Here is a 19,941-nt window from a genome sequence, read left to right as displayed (position 1 = left end):
TAAATTAACTATACTCAAATTTTATTAAAAAAAAAAAAAAAGCTAGAAAATTTTCCTCCCAGACTGACAAGTGCATTTTCACTGAGACTTGTCTAGATGCACTGATAAGGGGCATCACCATTGTGATGCAGCACTCAGGCGTCTGCATCTGAAACAGAACAGGGCCCTGTGGTCCTTAGCCTGCCTTTTGTCTGTGGAAAAACTTCAGCCAAACAATAAGTGCAATCAGAGAAGGAAGGAAAAGCAGAAGTAAAGAAAAGCCAACAGGACAAAACAGTAACAGCTTGTCATTAAGCAAAATCAAGGCCCTGTAGTTCCTTGTCATGGGTTAGTGATAATATTGCGAGCCATTCGGGTGAGCTGTCTTGGAGAGACTGAAACTCCCAACCAGGTGGAAGAAGTTAACTCCATGATGACCAACCAGACACTAGCCATGACACAGCTGCTACAATTCTGAGACCTGGCCTTGAGAAAATGTGAACAAACCGACTCTGAAACTGAAGATTAACTGTACTTAAAACAAACAAGATGACCCCAATCAGAGGACCGTCATGACGGATTTCAAGATGACTGTCAGAGCTGACTGTGCTGTTTCTCCATGTAGGTGCCTCCATCCACCTAATGGAGAGGGGGTGGGTAAGGTCCTGTCTTCTTTCCACAAAACTTGCCTCTTTATTGGCTTTGAGCAGTGAGCAGGTGGACCCCGCTTTGGGTAATACATCTTTCCTCCACGTATAAAAGAAACCTCCACTGCTCCATTTCAATTTCATTACGATGATCCTGAAAGTATATTTACTGTCAGCATGATGTATAGAAATCCCGTTTTTTCAGCATAACCTGTTATTTATTATTGATACTAAGGCCTTGGTAAAGGGGGCATACTCAGCAAAATGCCTAGAAGGACTATCGGCATGTGAACTCGGATTTTCCTATTATCAAAATCTGTTTCAAACAGCCTTAAGACCTCCAAAAACTGCTACACAAGCTTTCTTTAAAGCACCGGGGGAGGAGTTAAATTCTCGGCAACGCGAAGCAGAAAACGTAGATGCAAACAATTCAAACCCACCCTCAGGTCTTGAAAACCAATTTGTTGCTTAGGGAGGTGAATTTCCGGTCTCCCAAAGAACACGTCATTGAAACCCACCGACCCACAGCAAATCTTCAAACCCACAGCTTTGAATAACCGCGGAATAGAGCACCCTGCACGGCCCCTCCGCGCCGAGTGGCGCGCCCCCACTGGCCGAGCCGGTCCCTCCGGGAACCGCCGGCCCGCTTGGATTCAGGACGGCAAACTAACCCCTCCTTAAGTCCCTCCCCACGAGAAGTCCCGCTAGGAGGCCGGGGCCCCTCAGGCCTCTCAAGCCAGAGCCGGAGCGGGGGACGCTGCACTTACAAACCACCCGCCACTGCCGCCGCCGCTCCGCCCGCAGACCCAAAGGCTCCTGGAAAGTGTAGTTCCTTCGGCCCCCCTGCGCTTGCGCGAGCGCGCCGTTGGACACACGCAAACTACAACTCCCAGAGAAGGCCGGAAGACATCCGTTAGTGGGCGCTCGCGGCCAGGCACCTTCCGCCCAGGCGTGGGCTCGGGGCCGGAGTAGTGGGCTGCTAAACAGCGGGGAGATGGCTGCTGCAGAACACTTCCGGGTCCGAGCGACCCTCTCCCTTGGCCTTTGAAAGCTTCGCTGGCGCTCTCGCGAGAAGCGAGTCTCCTCGTCCCCGGAAACATGAGGCTGCGGATACTCTGATCGGTGGAGGAAGCCTTTCTGCCAAGATTTCTTTAGGTTTTGTTGTCTTTGCCAGGCGGGACCGAGTAAAGGCAGTCAGCCATACTATTTCATGGCAGAGACAACCTTGTGATGAATTAACTGCTTGTCTTTATCGCTTGTCTTTGCTGCCTAATGCGTAATTGGCCGTGTGCGCAGTGTTGAAAATAAGTATTTTGAACACTGGCGTGCAAAGCTCGAAAACTGTTTTCTTAATTGCCATCGCAGAATGCTGCATAGAAGCGGACTCAACAATGCAAGGTAGCATTGTGTACACAACTTGGGCTTTGTGCCTGTTTATAAATATTTAAAGTGTCCAACTCTTTGCGACCCCATGGACTGTAGCCCACCAGGCTGCTCCATCCATGGAATTTTCTAGGCAAGAGTACTGGAATGGGTAGCCATTTTCTTCTCCAGGGAAAGAAATCAAAAGAAGTGCCATTTGTAATAACCGGTATAAGAAAACAAACTAGCGCCTACTGCTGGCCCTGCAGGACAGGACAGGGCAGTAATGGAGAGACAGTTGTTGGGGCAAGGAATGATAACTTTTTTCCAAAAGCCAGAAAACAGAGAAAATGGTGTACTTGGGCCTGTAAAGAACCATCTTGGCAGAGTTAGACTTCCGACTTCTTTTGCACTAAAAGCCTCCAGAGGCAGGGCAGGGCGGTAAAGTCACCTACTCCTGGTTCCCCTCAGCGTCTGGAGGAGATGTGTTAATTTCTTCTTTCCTGCAGTCATTCAGGGCTGGGCCTGGTCAGGATGTTTCTAGTCAGGAAGCTTGAAACTGGGGAAAATATATATTTGGTACGATTTCTACAAAAACAAAGGTACTTTAGCTAAACAAAGGTATTTTAGCTTAATACCAATTACCTGGAAGGCAGTGTTCCTAGAGATGAGTCATTATGTATAATTTAAGCTGATAGGCAGAGGAACCAGAGATCAAATTGCTAACATCTTGTTGGATCATAGAAAAAGCAAGAGAGTTACAGAAAAGCATCTACTTCTGCTTTATTGACTACACCAAAGCCTTTGTGTGGATCACAGCAAACTGGAAAATTCTTCAAGAGATGGGAATACCAGACTGACCACCTTACCTGCCTCCTGAGAAACAGCTATGCAGGTCAAGAAGCAACAGTTAGAACAGGACATGGAACAATGGACTGGAAAGGGAGTACAAATTGGAAAGGGAGTACATCAAGGCTGTATGCAGAGTACATCATGCGAAATGCTGGGCTGGATGAAGCATAAGCTGGAATCAAGATTGCCAGTAGAAAAACCAATAACCTCAGATGTGCAGATGCACAGATCTGCAGATAATAACCTTATGGCAGAAAGCAAAGAGGAACTGAAGAACCTCTTGATGAAAGTGAAAGAGAGTGAAAAAGCTGGTTTGAAACTCAACGTTCAAAAAACTAAGATCATGGCATCCAGCCCCATCACTTCATGGCAAATAGATGGGGAAACAATGGAAACAGTGACAGACTTTATTTTCTTGGGCTCCAAAATGACTGCAGATGGTGACTGCAGCCATGAAATTAAAATTTTCTTGCTTCTTGGAAGAAAAACTATGACCAACGTAGACAGCAAATTAAAAAGCAGAGATATTACTTTGCCAACAAAGGTACATATAGTCAGAGCTATGGTTTTTGCTAGTAGTCATGTATGGATGTGAGAGTTGGACCATAAAGAAAGCTGAGCACCAAAGAATTGATGCTTTTGAACTGTGGTGTTGGAGAAGACTCTCAAGAGTCCCTTGGATTGCAAGGAGAGTCAACCAGTCCATCCTAAAGGAAATAAGTCCTAAATATTCATTGGAAGGACTGATGCTGAAGCTGAAACTCCAGTACTTTGGCCAACTGATGTGAAGAACTGACTCATTGGAAAGGACCCTGATGCTGGGAAATATAAAAGGTAGGAGGAGAAGAGTATGACAGAGGATGAGATGGTTGGATGGCTTCACTGACTCGATGGACATGAGTTTGAGCAACCTCCAGGAGTTGGTGATGGACAGGGAAGTCTGGCATGCTTCAGTCCTTGGGGTTGCTCGGAGTCAGACACAACTGAGCGACTGAACTGACTGAAGCTGGTAGGCAACATCTTTTTATATAAGGCAACAACTTGTAATAGACTATGAAAGTTCTTTCCTATTACACTACCACTAAGTTAAAGATAATTTTAAAAAACAGGGACTTCCCTGGTGATCCGATGGCTAAGACTCCATGCTCCTAACTGCAGGGAGCCCAGATCGATCCCTGGTCAGGGAACTAGATCCCACATGCCACAACTAAAAGAATCCACATGCTGCAACCAAGACCTGCCTGCTAAGTCGCTGCTGTAGTGTCCAATTCTGTACGACCCCATAGACGGCAGCCCACCAGGCTCCCCTGTCCCTGGGATTCTCCAGGCAAGAACACTGGAGTGGGTTGCCATTTCCTTCTCCATTGCATGAAAGTAAAAAGTGAAAGTGAAGTCGTTCAGTCGTGTCTGACTCTTAGTGACCCCATGGGCTGCAACCTACCAGGCTCCTCCATCCATGGATTTTCCAGGCAAGAGTACTGGAGTGGGGTGCCATTGCCTTCTCCGAACCAAGACCTGGTGCAGCTAAATAAATAAATACATATATGTGTTTAAAGATTACTTTAAAGACACTTCGAAAAAATTGGGCTTCCCAAAAGCATTTTGCTAGCTACTTCAAAAATAGTCCTTCTTCCTAAAATCATGGTTTTCTTTTTTTTTTTTCTTTTTTTAATTATGGATGAAGTCAAAGCCCAAGACTTCCAAAGTCAAACAGCTAGATGGCACACAAGGAACCAAATGCTCATCCTCATTTATTATAGTCCTTTGGCTTAAAGCTTGCCCAAAAGTCTTATTTTTTTTCAAGTGTGTATCTTTTTAAAATAGTTAAAATATTTCCTACTTTCTTTGTCTATATTTTATTCTTCTATTTTTATTCTAATTCAGTCCAAGTATCACATTGGTTATTGGTTGAATAAATTAGTCTTTTACTACATTCAAGTCTTAACTGACTTTTAGATCAATGTTATATAAATGTTCACCTGTAGCCCAGGTGCCCACTAAGCTTAAAGGTTCTTAAAATCCATTACAAGGTGGAAGGGGGAGAGGGGAGGAACTACCAGACAATGAAAAATATTGCATCTTCAAGTCTTGCTGTAGAGAAAAGTCAGACTAAGCGCTCCCACAAGGGATTTTAGCCACAAATTATCGATTCTGATACAGTCTTTTATGTCATCACTGGAGGCAGGAGAGCACTGTAATATAATGGCCAATGGCCCATGCTTTGGAGTCAGGCAGCCTGGGATCAGAGGAGTTCTGTTCTCAGAAACTGTTCTCATCTGCAAAATGGGGATGTTAATAACACACTTGGCCCTCCCAACTGTGGTTCCACGTCTGCAGATTCAACTCAACAGAGATTGGAAAAACAGCAGGGAAAAAAATTACACGAATTTCCAAAGAGCAAAACTTGAATTTGTTGTGCACCCACAATTATTTACTACATGGACAGAAGAGCCTGGCGGGCTATAGTCCATGAGGTCACAAAGAGTCAGACAACTGAGCAACTAACAGTAGGCCTGAACACGACAATTATTTACATAGCATTTACATGTACTAGGTATTATAAGTAATCTAGAGGTGATTTCAAGTATAGGGAGGATCTAAGTAGGTTACATGCAAACACTATACATTTTATATGAGGGACTTGAGCATTCAGGGATTCTGGTATCCGTGGGGGTCTTGGAACCCGTCCCCCATGCAAACTGGGACACAACTGTGTCTGCTTCATAAAATTATCAGGAATGTTAGATCAAAAGAATATGTCTAGGGAGTTCCCTAGTGGTCCAGTGGTTGGTTGAGAATTCACCTTCTAATGCAGGGGATGTGGGCTCAATCCCTGTCAGGAAACTAATATCTCACATACATAAGCCCTTAGGGCCTTAACTAGAGAGAAGCCTGTGTGCCAAGGAAGAGCTCTGCATTGCCACAGCTATGACTTGACACAGCTGTACATAAATAGTAAAAAATACATATATATATGTAAAAGTATGACACTTACCATGTGGTAAAACTTTAGGAAATTTTTTCGCTTTTTAAAATCCACCACACTGAAGTATGACTGACATACAAAAAGCTATATATAATACATATAACTTGATGAGTCTAGAGAAGTCCTCACCCAAGAAGCCATCATCACATCTATACCATAAACAAATCCATCAAGGCCCTTTCAATTTTATGACTTCCAACTGTTGATGAACTCAGTTTGTCTGCCAAAGTCCAGCTCAATAGGTCATGTCAGATGGTTCTGCAAGATATAAAAATAATATGTAATTCTCAAGTCATTTGGTAAGAATACTATTTTAATTGGGCATAAAAAATCTTCGGAGAGTTGAGGAATTTTCTTTGCTAGTTATGATAGGAGTGACTGCTCTGTCCAGAAAGGACAGAATTTCAGGCCTGGCTGTGGGAGGCTTCCCATGCTGATGCTGTCCAGGCTAGACCGGGTGACCCCAGCAGGGGATGGAGGGACCTGAGAGATGCGAGTACCCAGCCTCTAAGCAAAGGTAAGAAAAGCCACAGCATACTTTACCTGTGGGAAATAGAGTTCCTCACTAAGTCCTAAGGCTCGGATTTCCAGAATGTTACCTCAGTAAGAAAATTTCTAACAACTGCATTGGATGCAGAAAGACATCTTTAAAAAAAAAAATCTTGTCATTTTAATATGGACAGAACTAGTGCTGGTGGGTTGGGCTTGCAGCAAAAGGTCATGGAAACCTGTGAGTCTAAACAATGAAGGAATTATCACCTGCACTACATTCTAGAATGTCCGAGCAATAATGCGGAGTAGAAATAAAGAGAATTCTAGCCTGAATCTGCTGGGATCACAGCAGAGCAATACAATGATAGTTAAGACTTTACTGTAATTATTGTGTGATGGTTCTTGACACATTCTATGGGTTTTTATGCTTCAGATCAACTTGCAGCATTCTATGGGTTTTAAATGTTTTATTACACATTTTTAAAGCAGCACATTTACCCTTCAGAAATAAGATTACTGATTCCAGGGAGGGGAGATCAAGATGGCAGATTAGGAGGACACAAAGTTCGCCTACCCTTACAAACACATCAAAAATAGATCTACATGTGGAGCAATCATCACTGAAGACAAATTGGAGACAGACAGCCTTGTAAAACCAAGCCTGTAAGAAAGATCCACACAGAATCAAGGAAGGGAAGTAATTGGCTCAGGACCTGCACACTGGAAGGGGACACAGAAGAGGAGAGAGATGACACGGGCCTGAAGACCTTTCCTGGTGAGGGGGCGGTTTTAGCCACTATTGGGCACCCTAGTCCTGGTGTCTGACATTGGGAAGACATACCCCCTTAGGTGGCGTGAAAACCAGTGGAAAAAGAAGGCTGTAAGAACCCTAGACTCCACTTGTGAGGGACATGCACAAGCCTGGAATAACTCCAGAAACAAGGGGAAGCAGACCGACGCTGCCTGGGTTCTGGCTGGTTTCCTGGGACCGCCCCAGCACATAGCCCAGCACACACCCACAGCTCCATGTTAGGGTAAAGGTGCAGCACCTGAGGCAACTGCAAGACTGTGAGGCACAAAACAGGCTCAGACCCCTAAACCGGGTAGGGGAGGCATCGGTGCACTTGCTGAGGAGCGCATCAGAGGCAGCGCAGCTCTGACTGGTGCTGCAGCCTATGCCAGCCACCTGCTTTAATCCCACCTGCTCCAGCCCTGCGCTCTTGAGAGCAAAAGAAGGGTCCTGTGCAGGATCCTTGCAAGGGTGGGCAGACCACCCAAGTTAAGCCTCCTCGGATCAGTTCCTACCCTCACCCTATTTAAAGAACCAGGTCGCCCCATCTCCTGGAGCAGGGGCACCTGATGTTTGTTTTCACGTCCTCTTACTGCAGCACAAGTCTGACCTCATCAATTTCTATCGATAAGGAGTCCAAGGGGATTTCCCTGGTCATACAGTGGATGGGAATCCTGTTGCCAATGCAGGGGACACCGGTACCCTCCCTGGTCTAGGAAGATCCCACATGCCTTGTAGCAACTAAGGCCATGCTCCGCAACCAGAGAAACCACCACAATGAGGAGCCTGTGCACTGCAACAAAGAGTAGCCCCCCTCGCCGCAACTACAGAAAAACCCACACAGTAACAAAGACCCAGTGCAGCCAAAAATAAAAAATATATAAATATTTTAAAGAGAGTCCAAGGACCCCAGTCTATAACATTTATACATCTGCTTGTTTGTTGTAAACCTTTGACTATCTTCTAGGATCTGGTAAGGTACTTTCTGACAGGTTTTGTCAAGTTTTAAAAGATGTTTTGAAAATAAATTTAAGAAACTGTTTTGGGACTTCCCTGGTGGTCCAGTGATTAAGACTCCAAGGTTCCACTACAGGGGGATAAGTGTTTGATCCCTGGTCAGGGAACTAAGCTCCCACATGTTGCCATACACAATCCCCCAAAATTGTTTTGGGGTAGGGATGGACCTTGTACCATTTTTGCTGATGTCAGCTAAATTGATTCTCACACAATCTTGTAAGGTAGGGGCCCCCAACCTCTGGTGTCTAATGCCTGATGATGCTAGGTGGAGATGATGTAATGATAATAGAAATAAAGTGAACAATAAATGTAATGCGCTTGAATCATCCAACCCCTTCTGCAGAAACCGGTCCCCTGGTGCCAAATGGTCCCCATGGTCATCTTCCATGAAACTGGTCCCTGGTGCCAAAACTGTTGGGGACCGCTGCTGTAAGGTAGCTGCCCATAATCCCCTGGGAATTAAGTAGTAAAGTCAGGATTCAAATCCATATTCTTTCTACATCTTTTTTATTCCCATTTTATTCACTATTTGGAGAATTTTATAATTTCCCATTAGGTCTGTCTAGTCAAAGCTATGGTTTTTCCAGTAGTCATGTATGAATGTGAGAGTTGGACTATAAAGAAAGCTGAGTGCCGAAGAATTGATGCTTTTGAACCGTGGTGCTGGAGAAGACGCTTGAGAATCCCCTGGACTGCAAGGAGATCCAACCAGTCCATCCTAAAGGAAATCAGTTCTGAATATTCACTGGAAGGACTGATGCTGAAGCTGAAACTTCAATACTTTGGCCACCTGATGCGGAGATCTGACTCATTGGAAAAGACCCTGATTCTGGGAAAGATTGAAGGCAGGAGGAGAAATGGACGATAGAGGATAGGATGGTTGGATAGCATCACCGACGCCATGGACATGAGTTTGGGTAAACTTCGGAAGTTGGTGATGGACAGGGAAGCCTGGCGTGCTGCAGTCCATGTGGTCGCAGAGTCGGACACGACTGAGTGACTGAACTGATCGCCCCTCTACTCAGTGAGTGGCCAGCCCCTCCTCTCTGGAATGGCAGATTGTTGTCGCCTTGTTTAGCCCATAAGTCCTGTCTGACTCTGTGCGACACCCCGGCGCTACCCTCCCCCCCCCCCCCCTCCCCGGACTGCAGCCCTCCAGGCTCCTCTGTCCATGGGATTCTCCAAACAAGAATAACTGGAGTGGGTTGCCATGCCTCCACCTCCAGGGGTTCTTCCCGACCCAGGTATCGAACCCGGGTCTCCACAATTGGTAGTCCGATTCTTTACCGTCTGAGCTACCAAGGAAAATACATATTTCTAATTACTCAGTAACACTACCAAGAACTACAAACTCTGAGAATCCTGCACTAAAATTAGCCTCATGTTTCCCCAATCTCAAATCCTCTCGAAATTGTTCCTTTCCCACTCCGGAAAACTGCCCTACTTCCTCAGGTAGCACCTCCAACCGCTTTCCCCAAACTACGAAGTTTGGAGTTCTCCTCATAGCCCAAATCCCGCCTGAAAGATGAATCCTAGTGCTGACGCTGGAAGACCGCGCGCGGTCCAGTCTCCATCCGCGGCGCTATACGGCTCCGCAGTGCGCGCCGCGGCCAGTGCAGGGCGGCGCCGGAACCCCAGAAACCGGAGCGGGGGCGCGCCCGAAACCCGGAAGTGCCCGGACCCGGGAGTCCCGAGTCCTGAAGCCCCGGAGTCGGAAGCCGAGAACTCGGGGCCGCCAGCGCCCGAGTGGGCCGGAGCCTCAGGCAGGTGCGTGGGCGCCGCTGCGGCCGACCGGTCTGGCGGGGAAGTCAGCTGAAGGTCCGGGGATGAGGCCGAGAGGGGACCGCGCCGATCGTCCGGGGAAGGCTGGTCCCCTCGCCGCGGCGGCCGCCGCCGCCGCCAGCCGAGAGACGCCCCCGCTGCCGGGTGCCTCGGGGTGTCCCCAGCTCGCAAAAGCGAGCAGATGGAGATAGAACTTAGTTTTTTCTTGGGTTTTTGGTTTGTGTGTTTGTTTGTTTTTTGATAGTTTTTTCTTGTTTCCAATGTGCTAAATAGGCTTTCTCCTGAAAGTTAGGTTCCAGAGAAAGAAACTTGCCTAATACTGCATTTTGGGGACTAATCAGGGACTGTAGCCCAACGTGGCGAGTGACAGGGAGCCCGGGACGGAAACACGGAAGGTACCTGTGAGTCCAAAGTGGAAAGCCCGGAAATGAGTAGCTGATGCCTCGGCAAAGCGCACGGACGTGGGTGCAGTCTCAGCTCCTTAGAACAGGCTGCTGCCCTGTGTGGAGCCGTGAAGTGTATTCTGGGGCGGACGCAGTGCCGCAGCGTGTGGGCTTTGCCATTGCAGGGGTTTTAACAGTCCCATTAGAGATGTGCGGAATTAATGACATTTGAGCCCAGAAATGCAGGTTTTGTCAGAAGGGTTTGGGGTTGTTTTTTTTTTAAATACTCCTAGGTTTAAATTCCGGGAGAAGGCAGTGGCACCCCACTCCAGTACTCTTGCCTGGATAACTCCGTGGATGGAGGAGCCTGGTACGCTGCAGTCCATAAATTCCGGCTTCCCTGGTGGCTCAGACAGGAAAGAATCCGCCTGCAATGCAGGAGACCCAGGTTCAATCCTTGGGTCAGGAAGATTCCCCTGGAGGAGGGCATGGCAACCCACTCCAGTATTCTTGCCTGGAGAATCCCCATGGACAGAGGAGCCTGGCGGGCTACAGTCCATGAGGCCACAAAAAGTATGACAGGACTGAGCGACTAAGCACAGCACACAGCAGGCTTTAATCATGCTTGGAAGAGTTTATAGTTAGCAAGCGTTTGTTGAATGCCTGCTGCTGCTGCTGCTAAGTCGCTTCAGTCGTGTCCGACTCTGTGTGACCCTACAGACGGCAGCCCACCAGGCTCCCCCGTCCCTGGGATTCTCCAGGCAAGAACACTGGAGTGGGTTGCCATTTCCTTCTCCAATGCGTGAAAGTGAAGTCGTTTAGTCGTGTCCAACTCTTAGCGACCCCATGGACTGCAGCCTACCAGGCTCTTCCATCCATGGGATTCTCCAGGCAAGAGTACTGGAGTGGGTTGCCATTGCCTTCTCCTGTTGAATGCCTACTGTGTGCCAAAAGATGTCTAGATTCCAAGGATATAAAGATGACCAAGGACCAGCTGTTCACATAGGCTTGCCATCCTGGAGACACTGATAATCTTAAGAGTGCAGGCCATCCCATGATTACAGAGAGATGTGTGATTAAAGCCACTGCTGTGGGCTCTTGAAGTGAAGGGAAAGTGTTAGTCCCTCAGTCCTGTCCAACTCTTTGCGATACCATGGTCTGTAGCCTGCCATGCTCCTCTGCCCATGAAATTCTCCAGGCAAGAATACTGGAGACTGTTGCTGTTCCCTTCTTCAGGGGATCTTCCCTACCCAGGGTTTGAACCCAGGTCTCCTGCACTGCAGGCAGATTGTTTACTATCAGAGCCATCAGGGAAGGAAATGCCAGCTGTAAAGATGCCAGATTGGGTGGCAGTGAGCCTCTTGGTCCCAGATGCATCCATGGTTTCTGGATAGAGACGGGATTTGTGAGGGGAATGCTAGAGTTTCTTCGGACCTGAAACTGAACTGGGCCTGATGGGTGGAAGACACCCAGAGCTCACATACCACAGAGCAGTCTCCATTGAAGATGTGAGATTGACTTCACGTAGAGAACGTATGAGAAGAAGAAGATCTTGACAGGTGGTGGTTGTCTGTCAGGAAGCTGCTCACAGAAGAGGCAGGTGTTTGAGGGAGACTCCAGACAGAACCTGCAGGAAGACAGGAGTCAAGGCCAGACTTGAAGTTTCACAAAACTTAGTGTTAGTCTCTCTCCTGCCCATGCAGCCTCTGCTGGACCAGAGGAGGCTCACAGCCACCCAGTCTGGCATCTTTACAGCTGGCATTTCCTCCCCTGGCGGCTCTGACAGTAAACAATCTGCCTGCAATGCAGGAGACCCGGGTTCAAACCCTGGGTAGGGAAGATCCCCTGAAGAAGGAAACGGCAACAATCTCCAGTATTCTTGCCTGGAGAATTCCATGGACAGAGATTTATTAATATGTTTAAAATCTTTATATTCTGGTTTCACAATGTGAATGTACTTAATGCTACTGAGCTGTATGCTTAAAAATGATTATTGTTGTTCAGTCATTCAGTCAGACACGACTCTTTGCAGCCCCATTAACTGCTTCCCTGTCCTTCTCCATCTCCCAGAGTTTGCGCAAACTCATATTGAGTCGGTGATGGCATCCAACGATCTCATCCTCTGTTGTTCCCTTCTCTTCCTGTCTTCAATCTTCCTCAGCATTAAGGGTCTTTTCCAGTGAGCCTACTCTTTGCATCAGGTGGCCAAAGTATTGGAGCATCAGCTTCAGCACCAGTCCTTCCAATGAATATTCAGGGTTGATTTCCTTTAAAAATGATTAAAATGGTAAATTTTATGTTATGTATACTTTGTTGTTGTTTAGTTGCTAGTTATTTCCAACTCTTTTGCAACCCCATGGGCTGTAGCCAGCCAGGCTCCTCTGTCCGTGGAATTTTCCAGGCAAGAATACTGAAGTAGATTGCCATTTCCTCCTCCAGAGGATCTTCCTGACCCAGGAATCAAACCCACGTCTCCTGCATTGCAGGTGGATTCTTTACTGCTGAGCCACCAGGAAAGCCCATGTATACTTTACCACACAGGGAAAAAAATGTATATACTAACACTTTCTTCAAGATGTATAATGAACAATTTTAGATAACCAAATACCTCATGACAGGGTAGGAGTTAAATAACAGAAAGCTTATGCCCCACTACAAATTATTTCAAAGAACATTTAGTGCCATAGGAAAATTCTCATGAAAAGTTAGAGAAACTGTCCATAAACTTAAATAAACAATATGAATAAATAACATTTTATAAGAATACTGTACAAAATAGTAATGATATGGGGAAAATAATACCAAAAAGAAATATCGCAGTATTAACAGTTGGGGTTGTTTCTGGATGGAGGGATCACAGGTGCTTTTTCTTTAATACATGTGTGCTACACACACGTGTGCAGAGTTGGTATAGTGGTGAGTGGTGGTATAGTGGTGAGTGTAGCTGCCTTCCAAGCAGTTAACCCAGGTTCAATTCCCGGCCAACACAGCATTCTGAGTGTTGGAGACTGAGAGCAAAGTGGATGAACCTGAATAGCATAGTCCCATATCTTTCACAGTGTCTATTAGCATTCTTGTCTATGCACAGTGCTAATTATCAGTCTATCTGCATGTGAAAGACAGTCAACACCTGTGAAGTTATGGAGTTAGTAAACATTAATGCCGCAGAAAGGCAGCGTTAAATCCAGGTACTTCCGTTTAACTGGATCTTAGACCATATAAGAAACAAGAAATGTGAAGCCTTAGTTTGTTGATTGTTGGGCAGACACCACTAGGTCCTGGGTGGGATACACCAGTGTGAGTGGCGGCAGTGGGTGGGTCCAGGGGAGAGGAACAGCTGTATGAAGGCCCTGAGGGTTTGCCAACCTGAAGAAAAGCCACCTGGGCCAGGATGAGGCTGTGGGGAGGCCATGTCTTGAACCCTGACAGGAAAATTGAATTTCATTTGAAGCATAATTTTCAAAATAAGAAAATGGTTATTCATGCTTCAGTGTGGTGAAGGAATGAGAGGCACAGGGGAGTGGAGGTAGGGAAACAGGTTCCACTGCTGGGGGTGGGGGGAGGTAGGTGGGGGGTAGGGGAGTAGGGAGGGCTGTAGGGGTGGGAGGGAGCCTGGCTCCAGGGCTGAGGGGAATAGTTGCCTATGGCAGGTGCCCATGGCAGGTGGGGCCTTGACCTAGAACCGCACCCCGGTGGGGGCTGGCCAGGAGGAGATTGGACATGTCAGGGGCCCACGCTGAGACACAATAGACCTTCTGTGCTAAACTGGGGGTCGTTGGCACACAGGTGCATTCTGGGTCTCCCGTGGGCACTACGGCCCAGCAGAGGGCCTAGGGTGGGACTCCAGCCAGGGGAACCCAGTGATCAAGGGCAGGTGCAGCGGAGGAGGCCATCCTGAGAGGTCACCTGCTCACTGACTGTTTTCAACCCAGTGGGACCCGCAGCCTTCTGGAAAGTACCAGCTCACTGTGGACAAGCTGTCAGAGAAGACTCCAGGTTCAAAGCTTGACAAATAGCTACTGTCTATTAAACCCAATATCTCACCACTCATTAGTTAAATACACATAAAAGTTCTTTCAGTTAAAAATATGCTTATTTTTCTTAGAAGTGATTCTTTTTTTCTATGTTATGTCTAAAAATAACAGTATTTTTAATATTAATGGTTCAAATTTTTTTCCCCACAGTGGTTTTACAGAAACTTGTGTAACTAATGAATGAGTTTCTTTGAGTTTAGAGAAGAATTATATGTAAAAATTCATGGCTTCACTGTCACATAATCTTAATTTTTAATTTAGAAATAAATGCTTCTATGGTCTTAAAATGGGCTTCCCTCATAGCTCAGTTGGTAAAGAATCCGCCTGCAATGCAGGAGACCCCGGTTCAATTCCTGGGTCGGGAACATCCACTGGAGAAGGGATAGGCTACCCACTCGAGTATTTTGGGGCTTCCCTTGTGGCTCAGCTGGTAAAGAATCCACCCGCAATGCGGGAGACCTGGGTTTGATCCCTGGGTTGGGAAGATCCCCTGGAGAAGGGAAAGGCTACCCATTCCAGTATTCTGGCCTGGAGAATTCCATGGACTATAAAGTCCACAGGGTTGCAAAGAGTTGGACACAACTGGGCGACTTTCACTTTCATAGTCTTAAAACACACCCATTTATAACCGATATCTGCTACATTTTCATGAAGATGAGTATCATGAGTCTATGCGCAAGGATCTGGGGGTGTTACAGTATTAGCCACAAAAATTAGAAACCAACATACAGTTTACAAATTTGGATAATGTTCAGATTTTGTGATTATAACATGATTGCAATATCTTTAAAAAAAAAACAACATCCAACTGCCCCACAGTTTTCCTGTAGAACAATTCTAAATTCATTGTCGATTATATTCACTGGAAAGAGAATCCTTAAGAACTCAGACTTGAAACTTTTTTTCCTACAGGATGACTGTGGGAATCTTCGCAAACTGTACCTTCTGTTTGAAAGTCAAGCACTTAACTCGTCAACAGAAGAAAAAACTACAAACTGATATTAAGGAAAATGGTGGAAATTTTTCCTTTTTATTAAATGCTCAGGTATTTTCAAATTTTATGACAACTGTATGATAAACATTGTGCATTACCTGAGGGTAAGTCATGGTTAGAAGGGCAAGCAGAGGAAATCGGCAGCAGGAGAAAGCCAGAAAAGGCAGGAGAAAGTGTGCAGTTGTTTCCAGTTTTCACTGTTGTGGACAGTGGTATGCTGGAGGTTTCTTGTCCCATCTTCATACGTTTCTTTAGTTACTTCCTTAAGAGTAGAATGAGCGGTTCAAAAACATTCATTATTTATTTATTTTAATTTGTTGATTTATAATTTTATCAATTTATTTTTGAATAAATATGAATATCTATACATTGTAGAATATCTAAAAAGTAAAACAATAATAAGTTAACTTATTTCCCACCATGGTTCCCGATTCTGGAGCTGCTCTCTGCATAGATAGCACACATGAGGACATATGAGTGCACACGAGCACACAACTCTGTTTCAGCCCAAACGCAGAAAACACATTCTGCACTTACTTTTCCACTTCACAATTTGAGAGATCATTCCTCACTGTCACGTATCGAACTACTTCCTTTGTTATAGTACCTGGTGTGCACATTTCAGATGTTTATATATATTGAAAAATAATGTCCAAAAAGATTGCATAGTTTCTAAAATTAGAGACCATGTTGGCATTCTCTACCCAGAAAATGGACTGAGAATAGGCAGGAATTATTCATCTATCCACAGAGATGGTGAGGTAGGTTAAGTTGTGTGATTCTGCCTAACTGGTGGCAAATTGGGACATTTCATTTCTGACATTCACAGGCAAAGTATTAAATGCCAGAGAAGCACCCAGTACCTCCTGGCTGGAATAGAACGTGCCTCATAGAACAAGCAGGCTCCCTGTGGGCTGTGGTCTAGGACGGGCAGGTGGAGTCGGCCCCCGCCCAGTGACCCAGAGGGAAGTGCAGCCTAGGGGGCAGGCCCTGCATTTCAGGCCTGGGGTCTAATAACTGGATTTCAAGTTTTACTTTTTATGATGAGGTGGTTAGTTGGTTAATCAATTATGGTACACCCATATCCATACTCTGTTGATTTTTAAAAACTTTTATGTAACTAGAGATTGTCATTCATAAAAGTTTTAGAAATCTGAGAAATATTAGTACCAGTGGGGTGAAAAACAGGTACAAATAATTTATTTTTGTCTTTACTAATGCATAATTACTTGTTTTTTCTCAGTGCACACATGTAATCTTAGACAATGCTGATGTTCTGAGCCAGTATCAGCTGAAGTCTGTTCAGAAGAACCATATTCTTATTGCAAACCCAGATTTTGTATGGGAATCTATCAAAGAAAGAAGACTGCTGGATACGAAGATTTATGGTCCCAGTGAGTCACTGGACATCACATCAGCTTCCAATGAAGAATGGAGCAGCCCTAGTAAGTATTTCATGTCAAGTGCCTAATGTATTGGGCTTCCTTGGGGCTTCCCAGCTGTCGATAGTGGTAAAGAACCCACCTGGCAATGCAGGAGATGTGGGTTTGATCCCTGGGTCAGGAAGAGCCCCTGGAGAAGGAAATGGCAACCCACTCCAGTATTCTTGCCTGGAAAATCGTATGGACAAGAGAAGCCTGGTGGGCTGTAGTCCACGGGGTCGCAAAGAGTCATACACAACTTAGCGACTGAGCACACACACTTAATGTATTAGAGTTTCTACAGTAAACATTTTGGTTTATCAAAGATATTATTGACAAAAGATTGTCCAAATACTATGAAACTAAGCAGGCTTCTTATCATCCCAGAAAAGGGTCAACAAACTAGTGAAGAGCAAAAGACTACTTTAGCAATAGAAATAGATTTCTCAATATTCTGTCTGGTACACTCAGATTCAAAATGACTACAAAAACACTGATAATCTCAGAAAGCTTGATGTATAATTTTTTTGAATCTATTCAAAATTTTATTGTCATACAAAGGCTACATTAGGTTAAATACAACAAATACTATAAGGCAATTTTACATTTATTAAACTATTGTTCAAAGCATAAATTTACACATTGTATATACACTGAACATATCTGCTGAAGTCAGCAGAGCTTCCTGGTCTTCCATTGACATTTGATACATCTTAGTGAAAGATGTTGACTTTGCAAAACTTTTTAATGTGAATCCTTAATATGAAAACTTGTACTACTAGTATGTAAATTGTTTAATGGGGAATCCAGTGAGTAGGCTTCCATCACCACCACATCCTCCATTTTGTTGCATATTTAATTTTAAATGCATATAAGGTAGGGCAAAGCGTCAAGTTTAAATCTGAACACATTACCTAAATCTCCCAATTACCCACAGTGAATTATAGATGAAAGCTGGTTTGATCTGGCCCCAAACACCTAATACTAATGGTTTTTGTTTGCAAGAGAATTAACAGAATAAAACTGTTCACATTGTTCCACACTGGAATGTAGATTAGACAAACTTCACCTGCTACTTGAGATCTTTCTAAAGAAAGTGCTGACGCCTGTTGAAGCATCAGTGGAGAAGCTGTCTTGGAGGCTTGGCTGAGTGGGTGAAGGCACAGAGAAGAGCTTTCATCATTGTGTCTGAAGTGATTGCAGCATCCTCCCCTCTTGCCAGTCACTGAATGACATCCTGTGATAAACGGCTGGCTCTGAAAAAGCATTCAAAGCAGATGGTTTGTGGAAAGAATCTGCTTCCATGCTGTCAGAGAAAAGCCAGCCTCCAATATTCAATGAGAGAGTTTTCCACAGTATGATCAAGCTCATCACAGGATGGACCCCACAGGCTGCATGTAAACTTCATCCTTGTACTTCTTGTGAATCTTCGGGATGGTATTTAAGTCCTTAGACAGTTTACTTGCAAAAGAACCATAAACCCCATCATTTGGATAATACACAAAGTCTGGCTCATCACTTCTGGTATTTTCTATTCCAGAGAAAAATGTTATCACTTTCAATAGCTTTCTTTTCAATGATGTTAATAGCAAATGTAAAGGCAGAAGACACCTAGTATCTTCTAGGTCCTGAAGTTGTCTTAACGCTAGATCCTTCTAGAAATTGGAACATCCAGCACCGGGCTGGCAACATATGAACCTCTTTCAGCTGAAGTTTAGTTCCTGTGACCGTCCCCCTCCCCCATCCACAACGTCTAGCGTGTTCATTGTGAGGCTGAGTTTTGCATCCACGTCACACACTGGGCATCTGATAGAGCGTGGGTGTTTACTTGAGAGTCTTTGCAGGCCCTTGAAACATGAAATTTGACCCCAGTAATTTAGACACCAAGTTCCTTAGCACATTGAAAAAAAAACACCTATTGTTCTTCAGGGTAGTGCTGCCCTCGGTGTTACCTTCTGCTGCAGTAGGTAGTGAGACCTCCGAGAAGGAGCGATGGGGCAGGGCTGGTCCACACCCACAGCAGCATATGTCGGGCCTGCAGACTGGAGCTGCGTGGACAGTGCCAGCGCCCCCAGACCCAGGACAGGAGAACCAAGTGAGCCTCACAAAGTACAGTCTAGATTACAAGTCTTTTATGTCTCCTGCATTGGCAGGCAGGTTCTTCGCCACTAACGCCACCTGGGAAGCCCATAGCTAATTTAAAGTGAAAGTGAAAGTCACTCAGTCGTATCTGACTCTTTGCAACCCCATGGACTATACAGTTCGTGGAATTCTCCAGGCCAGAATACTGGAGTGGGTAGCTGTTCCCTTCTCCAGGGGATCTTCCCAAGCTAGGGATCAAACCCAAGTCTCCGACATTGCAGTCAGATTCTTTACCAGCTGAGCCATAAGGGAAGCCCATAGCTAATATAAGGACACCTAAGAAAACATAACAGCATGGCAAGATTTATTGTTAACTAATTTTAATATATATTTGAGTAGTAAACATGCTTTGTTTGTTTTAATTCTAGAAATGGAAATGAATGATTCTTCATTCCTGGACAGTTCCACAGAGAAGGAGAACACTGTTGAACTCACTGAGTAATCTACTTCTGATCTTTAAGACTTTACATAGTTTGTGAGATGTTTTGTAAACCTCAGTATTAAAATGCTATTAGTACATCAGTATTTTTATAGTATTTTAATTTATCTTGCTTATTTAACTCTTTATTAAGTTTTTAGTTATTCACTTACTATAGTGATAATTATTTTTATCAGTATTATATGAGACTAGATATAATTATTAGATTGATTTTAAAAAAGAAAAACCACTGGAGATGAGATTTGGGCAGTCTGCTCTTTCTGTTACCTTCCTGAACAGCATTCAGAGTAAAGACCATTCATTAGTCTCTACTTGATACTTTAAAAGACCCTGATACTGGGAAGGATTGAAGGCAGGAGGAGAAGGAGACAACAGGGGATAAGATGGTTGGATGGCATCACCAACTCAATGGACATGAGTTTGAGCAGGCTCTAGGATTTGGTGATGGAGAGGGAAGCCTGTCGTGCTGCAGTCTATGGGGTCGCAAAGAGTCAAACATGACTGAGCAGCTGAACTGAACTGATATTTTAAATAAATAGAGATAGAAATAACACAACCTTCCCCAATGACGTATATGAGTCTAAAGTTCTATATGGACTCTTGAAGTGTACATACCCTCAG

At 44.9% G+C, this 19,941-nt stretch overlaps 2 protein-coding genes and 1 pseudogene across 11 annotated transcripts in view; 1 reads left to right on the top strand and 2 right to left on the bottom strand.

The window, feature by feature from the left end:
- Nucleotides 1–1,612, bottom strand: part of CENPJ (centromere protein J) — a 36,789-nt gene extending 35,177 nt beyond the window's left edge. For 2 of the 7 annotated variants that reach the window (XM_055542604.1, XM_055542610.1), the window contains exon 1: nt 1,394–1,611. The gene's annotated coding sequence lies outside the window, so the exon portion shown is untranslated. The other 5 variants (XM_055542605.1, XM_055542609.1, XM_055542606.1 and 2 more) reach the window with 4 other exon arrangements.
- An 8,192-nt stretch (nt 1,613–9,804) lies between these two features.
- Nucleotides 9,805–19,941, top strand: part of PARP4 (poly(ADP-ribose) polymerase family member 4) — a 75,141-nt gene continuing 65,004 nt past the window's right edge. For 2 of the 4 annotated variants that reach the window (XM_055542602.1, XM_055542603.1), the window contains exons 1-4: nt 12,241–12,577; nt 15,237–15,369; nt 16,562–16,763; nt 19,250–19,319. In XM_055542602.1, the coding sequence (XP_055398577.1) occupies nt 15,238–15,369; nt 16,562–16,763; nt 19,250–19,319 (404 nt within the window). In that variant the 5' untranslated portion in view covers nt 12,241–12,577; nt 15,237. The other 2 variants (XM_055542601.1, XM_055542599.1) reach the window with 2 other exon arrangements.
- On the bottom strand, nt 17,805–19,140 carry LOC129624808 (antizyme inhibitor 1-like; annotated as a pseudogene).

This window comes from Bubalus kerabau, chromosome 12 (assembly GCF_029407905.1).
Source record: "Bubalus kerabau isolate K-KA32 ecotype Philippines breed swamp buffalo chromosome 12, PCC_UOA_SB_1v2, whole genome shotgun sequence".
Lineage (NCBI taxonomy): Eukaryota > Metazoa > Chordata > Mammalia > Artiodactyla > Bovidae > Bubalus > Bubalus kerabau.
Note: the sequence above shows the minus strand (reverse complement) of the source record. Positions and strands in the feature narration are given on the sequence as shown.